The 10545-nt window shown below is 31.7% G+C and overlaps 1 protein-coding gene across 1 annotated transcript in view; it reads left to right on the plus strand.

The window, feature by feature from the left end:
* The window catches only part of LOC108691097 (homeobox protein orthopedia-like), a 44852-nt gene that overhangs the window by 31429 nt on the left and 2878 nt on the right, over positions 1-10545 (plus strand). The window contains exons 4-5 of the mRNA XM_018198736.1: positions 2805-2979; positions 4494-4658. Of these exons, the coding sequence (XP_018054225.1) occupies positions 2805-2979; positions 4494-4658 (340 nt within the window). The remainder of the gene's footprint in view (positions 1-2804; positions 2980-4493; positions 4659-10545) is intronic.

Genomic DNA, 10545 nt, shown 5'->3' on the forward strand with positions numbered 1-10545 from the left:
ATAAAAAGATTTAATAGTAAATAAATCAAAATAAATTTAAAAAATATATTAAAACATTTTTTATTGTAAAATGAAGAAATATTTAAAAATGTATAAAGAATTGAAAACTGTACTGCTAATATACTATGGCAATTAGTAAATGTAAGTTTTGAATTTTAATTAAGCTTTGAATTAGTCTAATATTTATTTGTTAAATATTTGTGTCAGTAAAATTTTGTAAAATGATAATTTGAATAATATATAAATACGTATATTAGATAAATACGTTAAATTATATTGAATTTTATAATTATGCATAAATATCTAAATGTTTAAAAATTTTACAAATTTTTTTGATCATCGCATATTTGCATCTGAAGTTACAAATGTGATATCAGCAAAGAGAAATGTGCATTCACATATGCGAAATCATAGACATATCCGCCTTTATAAGGATGTAGTGAATTTTATGGAGATGGAGGAGAGCATTCGATTCTACGCCATTGACTGATATATAGACGCTGATTCGGTCCCAATGCACTTAACACCACCCAGCTCTAATGCCATTCTCTCGTCACGAGCGTCCATCCTTGAGAGTCAAGAGACCCGCCAGCTGTTACGAGCCTTCGACAAATACCACGGAACGATAAACGTTAATTTAACCAAAAATGACATCATTGTTCGTATTCAATTAAAAATTAAGAGAGATAAGTCAGTATATAAGAAAGGATTAGAAATAAAGATAAATAGACTTTACATCGAATTATTTAAGATTATCAGTAATCACTAAATTTTACATAGTCGTTTATTACAATACTACAGAAGTTGTTATACGTGCATTATCGTAATCCGACAAAAATTTTTAAAATAATAGCAATCGCTTCACTGATGAAGACATCAACAGCTATGAAACTACAGAATATATACAAAAAATTTAATAAATTGAAATGATAATGTCTTCAAGCGACAGCACATGATTAAAGATATTAACATCTTGTCTTGAATCGATCCGAAATCTTGCGCTAGATATTAACGGATCTTTGAGTATAAGAATGCAACGATCGCTTCGTTGCAATACCTGAGATATATATACTGGAGCGTGTAAATCCCATATATCCAATTAGATTCGTATAATCCTCGTATGTTAGCGCAGGGTGTACCTACCCCTCGTACCACCACCCCTCTCGGTCTTTGCTGTGTTACTCTTCTCTCTCTGTGTATGTGTGTGTGTGTGTCTCGCTGTTTGTGTGTGTGTGTGTGTGTGTGTGTGTGTGTGTGGTATAGTATGTACGGGTGCGTATGGTGGCGCAAGCGCGCATCTCGCGCTCTAATGCTAAAGTACTAATTTATAGGCACATATGAGATGGCTATAGTGCGAGCTACCGAGCCAGAAAAGGGACTATAGTCTGCGGTGAAGGATAGAAGCGGGAGAGAGTGAGAGAGAGATTGGTGCAATAGTAGTAGTGGTGGTGGTACCGTGGTACGTTGATACTGACGCAATGGTGGTGGTGGCGAGATAGGGCGAGGGTAGGTATATCGGAGAACACAGAGGCGGGCTTTGCATGCGATATCAATAAATCAAGTCCCCGGGACCCCGGCAGCTTAGGGGGCCACTACGTGGCCAGAATCAACAGCTCATAACGTCGGCTAATAGCTACCCGCGGTGGGGTCGAAGATATTGTCGTAACACCGAGGGACATCTTACCGTCGCAATGGTTGGATTTGGTTGCGTCCTGCTGAGAAAAAAAAATTTTATCGCGGGGGAGAGGGCGGGCAAAGAAATGGTCGGATATGCGATTTTCGATCACGTCAGAAACAAAAATATTGTGTAGAAAGAATAATAGTTAACTCAATAACTTTCTTATATACTCAATGAGACTTATTAAATTTTGTAATTAGTTTAAAAAAAAATAAAGAGTATCGTTGATGAAAATATAAGAAATATTATTATATGAACGAATGTGTTCAAAAAATAATTTGTTATTTGTTTTTAGAATAAGATATTTTTTAATTAATGTGCCATGGCACATTGATATATTACAAAAAGTCTCCAAGTTTGCAGCAAAAATTAAAAAAAAAGAAGTAAAAAAATTTAGAAATAAATAAAAAAAATGAGTAAGGCTAAAATAATAAATGTTTTAAAAATTGTGAAAATTGTCTAAATTATATTGTATTTACTATTTTAATTAAAACGATTGCAATAAAATTACTTTTAAAACGATAAAATAAAAAATGAAAATTTTAGAACTTTACTTTTTATTCCTGCATGTATAGCAATATTTGATGAAAGATCTATGCTAAGCGCTGAAGCTTATACACCTAATGATGTTCTGTTAGGTACATTGTTATATATTTTGTTATATATCAAGGGATCATAATGATAATCTAATCCCTTGAGTGAAATAATGTTTTGTTATTTTTAATTTCCAAGTCAAAATGTAAATTAATCTATTTCTATAGTTGATTGAAAAAAATATCTATATTAACGTATGCATTTAGTAAATAATAAACTAAATTTGTGTGTGAGTCAAATTTAATACATATCTTAAATTATTGGTTGTTTAATATTCCATTATTTTTGAGTTAAGTTAATATTGAGTAAGAGCAGTAATGACTTATAGAACGGTTAAAAATAACTTAAATTGGATATAATTTTAACATTATATGAATGGAATGATGTGTTCTCGAGAAATTTGACTCGTTATTTATTACGTCGCAAATTGAAAAAGATTGAAACGTTTCCACGTTATTTTAAAGTTTTAAGAATTGTTATACTTTTTTCAATGGATTGTTAATAACAAGTTCTTGTCTGTGTATGTCTATAGGTATGGTTTCAAAACCGACGAGCGAAGTGGAAGAAGCGTAAGAAGACAACCAACGTGTTCCGGTCCTCGGGATCGCTGCTACCGTCGCACGGCTTGCCTCCCTTCGGACCGATGACCTCCGACTTGTGCACCGGAATGTTTCATACTCCTGCGGACAGATGGGGAATGGGGACAGGTCAGATATGAATAGCTTTTATCACTAACCGTAATCAAGAAACACAAGATAAAAAAAAAGAAAGAAATTATCTATCTGCTTACGTTGGCCAGGACAGGAAACGCTCTTTCGATCGCCTGCATTATTACTCACAAGGACTTGATATTTATCACCGTGTATGTTTAAAAATGATTTATACCAGAATTTCCTGAAATGCTTTAAAAAACTGTTTTCTTCGACAGTTATTTCCATAGCAGCTATCAATTTCGTATGTCATCACTTAATAAAGTATCCATGATATTCCATAATGTATATAATATATATATTGTAATGTCAGTAGATTGCTAACTATGTTAGTTAAATACTTTTTATATTTACACCATTTATTTTTCATAGTATTATTCTTTTTTCATTTTATTTGCTTTATTTTATAAATCGAAAATTATAAATAATGCATTAAATTAGTACCAAATGTATGGAGAAAAAATGTAATATTTTAGTTTGCTTGCATATTTTTCTGATTTCTCATTAACGTTCTAATTAGACATCTTAAATTGATCCGCTGTCTTACGAAATACTTACACAATATCTATTTTGATAATTCATAGAAGACTGACAATGAGAAGAGAAAAAGAAATTAAGTAAAGTCGATATTACACTTTTGCAATCATCTCTTTCATTTTTGCAAAAAGCAAATAGTTTTGAAAGAGTGTGAATATTTAAATGTTGTATAAATGAATAATTATGTTCAAGCGTCAAGAAATTTTATTCTTTTATGTTAGTGATCAATGAAACCAATGAAATATTTTTCAAAATATTAACGATGTAAATGAAATTCGTAGTTACTTTACATAATTTAATGTATAATTCAATGAAACCGTCGACTTTAAACATTTCTCAAAATGTTTAATGTCGTATTTGAAATTCGTAGTTATTTTTTAGTGGTAATTTAATGTATAATACATTTTAACCGTATTTAATCTAAACTTTTAGATTTTTAATTTACTTGGTTCACAAATGTTTTCATTTTATATACACATATATATAAATATATACATATGTTACAAAATTAATATTATTTTAAAAGATGAAGTAACTCCAAGATTAGAACGCAAGTATAACAAAGAAATGCTGAAAGATGTAAGCACGTTTCGTTCACGATTTAATCGAAGCATATTATCCACGTCTATGCAAATTGCACATGATTCGTCATGTCAGTTAAAGCGCGATATGATTAGCATCTCGTTCACGCATTAACAGGAGAAGAAGCAACATGAGAAGGAAACACCAATTCTCATAGACGAAGTCTCGACGATGCTTGCCTCCTAATTTAATTTTGCCCGTCCACTGGCTGAGACAGCTGAAATTACTTACTGCGTATTATCGGTGCTACGGTTGTTCACCGACGGTTGTACTGACAATGACACCGATAACTAACCGATTCTTTTCGTTTCTTTGCGAGCCCCTCGCGTCACATAACCATGCATTAATTGTCCCTTGTGCTGATTATTTAATTGCGCTCCTCTGCTCCATAGGTCTTGGACAATTGCAAAGCGGCATGACGATGAGTGGTTTTGGGCAGCTCGGTCAACAAAGCACGGGAAGTTTAGGTTCTAGCCTTAGTCTCGGCAACTCTGGACTGCCGATCAACAGTCCATCGCAATCCGTCTACCACACCAACTACGGACTCAATTCTATCAGTAAGTTACCGCGAGCATTAGTGAGAAGTACAGGAATTTATTATAGTAAATACCCGATGAAAACATGATTTGCCAAAATATACTTTCATCTATTATAATTATTGTAAAAAGAATTGATACTCTGCAGTTTAAAATGGGAATCAATCGTATTTTTACAAAAAAGTGATCACAAATTTTTCAGATTTTGTTTTATGCTTGGATTTTAAATTTATCAATTTTTATTAGGAAAAATGATACACGTTGAATTCAAAATAGATAAGAATTTTAAAAAAATCAAAAAAATAATATAAATTAAAATAAAAATAGTTTTTAGAGGTATGTATAATATAACATTATAAAATTAATATTTCTTTTGAAACTTGAAATATTCATTTTGTTATAATGTTATGTTATACACATCTCAAAAATTATTTTTATTTTCCAATAAAACAAAATCTGAAAAATTTCGACTTGTGATCACTTTTTTGCAAAGATGCGATTGATTCCCATTCTAAACTGCAGTATCAATTCTTTTTACAATACAAATTTATGATTAGCTCTAGTAAACTTATGATTAACTATTATATTAATATATTATTAAAGATATTAAAAAAATCAATGATAACTTTTAAGTTAAATAACATTTTACTGTTATTAATTTCCATGCTTGCTTCCATGTCAAAAATGTAAATCAATCTATTTCTATAACTGAATTGCTCAGTTTTATAATTAATAACATCTATATAAATGTATATGCTTAGTAAATAATAAACTGAAGTGAGTTAAATTTAATATATTTTCTTAAATTATTAAACATCATGTTTTAATAAAATTAACAACATATTGAGTAGAAATAGTAACGACATATAAAAATAAACAAATTAAAAATAATTTAAATTGCAAGATATAACTTAACATTATGAATTTAACTGCCATAAATAATCAGTTTTAAAGTACTAATATCATAAAAATTAGTTTTAACATTTTTTCTTTCCTCTTTTCAGAACAATTTTATATTTTTTACTTGTGTCTACTTTTCTTGCGGAGGTATAATATGTCTTGTTTAAGAGACATTCTTAATATCAATTTGATCATTGTATCTCTATTGTGTTTTTCGCCGTTTACGGCCCTTTCAAAAGTAAATTTCAGAATAGAGAGATTATTTAGACGTGAAAAGCATTTTACGATCACAGAGCGAACGTAACGTTTTGCAATGTTCCGACATTTTTCATCGTTGCTTATTCAAGTAGCATGGATCGGTGCTGAGTTGGCGACACATGTGCGAATGCGAATAGGCACACCCAGGAGAATCTTAACGTTCCCGTCAACCCGACCGCTTATATGAGTGCTGATAATCGTCTTGCCAAACTTTTGGTACCGTGGTCCTCTAAAAGACGATGTGCAAACAGTGTCATGGAAGTCTCTTTGACGAAGTCGTTAAACGTTACGGTGCATTAAGGTTCGAAGGGGTTATGCGCCTGCACGTAAGGAATTTGAGACAGAAACATAAACCCCGTCCTCTCGTCTGTTTACGCAGGCAAACTTCAAGCCCGATCTCACACCTAGGTGCGAGATCTTTCGCTGTATATTTACCATAACATCTCGATGCAACCTGTCTTGGTTGAGTTACGCTTCACCTCACCCGGGGACCTTGTATCCTCAAAGATATTATACTCAAGGGGATAAATCGCGTGTGAAATTTCTTCTTTCACGGAAATTGCTATTCAGCGCATCTCGACTGTAACTTCCACAAGATTTCATATTATAGTGTGAAAACAAGATTTCATTCAAAACGCATGTGCCCTTTGTGAAGTACTTTTCAACATGATGTACTTTTCAATAATCTCCCTGGAATGAATTTTAATACTAATGAATTAAGATTCAAAGATTCTGAGACAGTAATTATTGTTATTACTTTGCGGTGTAATACTATTAAACATAGAATAAGATCTATGTTCGTTAAAGCGTTATTTATCGTCCAAACTCGGAATGTTTACGGAGGATTAAAGCGCAAATCAGAACTTTGAATGATAATCTGGCAATCTTTTTTAGATAAATCAGACTTTAGCGCTTAAATTGTATGGAATAATGAATTTGCGGGATATTGGTAATAAGAAAACTAATAATAAAAAAATCTCATCGCTGTGTCCCACGGAATATTTTTTTTTACTTTTTCACTTTTTTTGTTTTTTAACAAAAAAACCATATTTAAAGAAAGATGCTGTAAGTGAACGCTGTTTTCACAAAATGCATGTTAAATAGATTTATTCGTATTGGTATTTGTTATGTGATAATACAGATTATCAATCCTGAAAATGGTTCTAATTAATTCGATTACGAATTCTGTTTACGAGCTTATCAAAATCTTTCAACAAATAGGAGGTCATTCATACGATAGGTAAAAGGCAAGATATTGAAATTGATATAAAATGTGCCAATTTTCCAACGGTAATTATGTTACTGAACTGAAATCCTTTTTTTAAAATATCGGATGTATTAATTGTATTGAATAACAAATCTTAAATAACTTTGTTTCTGAACGAATTATAAGTGTTTCTTGTACAGTTTTATACATTGAAAAAGGATATGCTTATCAAAAATTTCATCACTCTTCAATTTTTAGAAACTCCACTTTGGAATTTCTTATGTAATAACGCAAATTCGTAATTTAATTTACTATCTAATTTACTATTTAATATACTATCGCTCGTGTAATCTATTTTTTTAACACATTAAAAATATAGAAGAATTATCATTCAAGAAACAAAAAACTCGTAATTCATTATAATTTTTTGACATTAAATATTGCAAATAAATGTTATTATTTGAATATGTCATTTAAAATTGCATACAAACATAAACAATGAAAGGGAATCTATACTGTTACTTTGTAAAAAAATATTCAGATGTTGAGAAAAAGGAACCTTGTAACGCAATATTATTGGTTAATATATTTGATACAAAGATTATAGAATTTAACATCTTACTTTTCTAAAGTCCTTACGATAAAAATCCGGCGTAACATAATTTCGCAAGGTGTAGTCATACATTGATATATGCATATGCATACACGCATAACATTTGCATGATGCTAATTATCAAGCGTTATCACTCGAGAAGAAAAAAAAATTGGCGTCCTATGAACACATTGGTGTGCGTACGAACGCGGCTTTAAAGTGAATCCGCAGTCTCAGCTATATGCTTTTATCCGGATAATACTTAGAGCAAATAGCTTTTAGACTAGAGCGTTATTTTTCGGTTACCAATGAATGATTAGCACCGCAATGTAAGCCAACAACGCGGCGTGGTGTGGTTCCTAGTTAATCAGAGAAGTTTCATTTGACCTCTCTCTCTCTCTCTCTCTCTCTCTCTCTCTCTCTCTCTCTCTCTCACTCACTCACTCATTCACTTATTCACTCATTCACTCACTCACTCTCTCGTGGCGAACCATGCCAGACTGGCGCAAACAAATCTCGGTAATACGTAAATTATCGGGTTTCAAAACGCTCGATTTTCAACTCGCGCTACCGCGAATGGTGCACGAGTCACAACGCCCTTATTCGAGAATAAAAATCGGCTGATAACTCGTGCAACAGTTCAAATTTTAGTGAGATACGCACTCCGATGATCTCTGTATTTACTCTGAAAAATAGAAATACATGTGCCAAATTGCGTATGTATCGCACGTTTAGTTTCATTTGCCTTCGGCTCGGTCGTTCGTTTGGTGTATCCATAGAATCAAACTTCATTGATTGTGCGCGGTGAATCGCGGTGGACACCACTCTTCGGCAGCACGAATCTACTGCGCGCGTCAGCCGACAATAGTCATAAAATCACGTACATCGTCGCCATTAGATGTCCATTCTTCCGAATGGCTTTTCAAAAGCGGCCGCTGCCATAGTCCTCTGCAAATTTGTGTCCGGCACAGTACCGTCATAAAAAAAACCCTTTTTTCCCGCCGTTGTCTTTTGAGCCCACCAGCGTAGCGCGCGAGGAGGCGGAAACGACTTTACGACGGCCAGTAGCGCACCCCACACGCTTTGTCAGTCTACTGTATTAATATCTTCTACAGCGGAGAAACGAAACGTTCGCTCTCCTGCACCTGTGATGCCGCATCTGTAAATTACCTCTTTTCTACCTGACTCTTTCGGGGATGTACTGCCTCGTCCGCGGTAATGGATTCGTGATTGACTGTATCATAATAAATATTTGTTCTTTGTTATTTACTATTTATAAAAAAATTATATTTATCGCTTAGCAATCATTACAAACTGTCAGGAAACATATATTTACAAAGTCACTAAAGATACACTGAGAAAAAAATGAATGCAATTACCATAATTTAACGTAATTATAGACACAAAAAAATACATTCTGTATAGTTATTCTCAAATATTAATTATTTGTTTCAAATATAATACTTCAAAAATTTATATCCGTAAATCTATCATATTATCTAAAATCTCCAAAAACTTAAAAATTTCAAATAGATGTCGATGAAGAACAATGAATCAAACGCATTAGTGTAACAATTTCGATTTATCTATTACAATTTTATATTTAGAGTCTCAAATATTTCAGTTTTCAAAAAAGTATCCATTAAGGACGATTCTGTGAAAATCAAAACTTTGGGACTTAAAATGATATTGTAATAGATGAATCAGAATTTGTATTACACTATAACATGTTTGAGTCATTGCCCTTTATTGATATTCTTTATTGATATTCTATCGTATAAATTTAGCACAAGCATCAAAATTTAAGATATTTCTAAATCTTATTAAGTTTAATACTTCAATTAAAGAGACAATTAAAAGGATCCTAAAGTCGTCTGTATTACTTAAACCATGTAATTTTTGTATAACGGTTACTTTTTTTCTCTCTTATTGATTTAAAAATTCTTTTCCAAGATTAAAGTATACACATTAATACTGTGAGGTAGAGTCTATACTGAGAAAAATTTCGAAATTGAAATCTTCTTTACCATTTCTTAGTCCAATATGGTATTCCAGAGCTGTCACGTTGTGACAACATTTACTTCATATAAAAATTGTGTAATCTGCACTTACGAAATTATAGTCCACAAATTAATAGTTTGCACGAAGAAACATTATGAAGTTCTTAAAATTGGATTTAAACATCAATTAAAAGTAATTGTTATACGAAAATTTATGTATGTGCATGAATGAGATATTGATATGTAGTGATGTGTCAATGACACGTAAATCTTCTGCGTGTAAGTGCTATTTTTAATATGACTAATTGTCTTTAGAATCCTCTTAAATTAAAATAAATTTGGATTTAAAACAATGAAGATAGATCAATATTAGAGTCAAAATCAGATAATAAATATAAAAAAACTATTGTAAAATTTATACTATTTATAAGATTATAATAGTTTATTATAATTTTAAAAAGAGTACTAGTTTTCACGAAGACGAAATATTTTTTTGCAAGTTTGAATTTTCTTATTATATAAAGTTACTTCTTTGATAAAATTATAATATTTTTCAGAAGGAAAGAAATTCTTTGAGTAACATACATTGAGTACATAATATTTCTTTTTCTTTTCATTCTCCCTCTCTTTCTCTCTCTCTCTCTCTCTCTCTCTCTCTCTCTCTCTCTCTTACTTTCTTTTAAAACTCGTAACATATTTTAAAGCTATTAAGAAAAAAAGAAACTTGTTGTTAAAGATAATCTTTACTTAAAAGGAAAAAAAGCGAACTGAGTCAATCATTTTTCTTAGCAATAGAAAGCTTTACTTCTCTATGTGAGTTTATCGTTATTTTTGAAGCCAATTATTTATTTTTAAATACAACTATACACACACACACACACACACACACACACACACACACACACACACACACACACACACACACACACACACAAACACACACACACACAC

This window comes from Atta colombica, unplaced genomic scaffold (genome assembly GCF_001594045.1).
Source record: "Atta colombica isolate Treedump-2 unplaced genomic scaffold, Acol1.0 scaffold39, whole genome shotgun sequence".
NCBI lineage: Eukaryota > Metazoa > Arthropoda > Insecta > Hymenoptera > Formicidae > Atta > Atta colombica.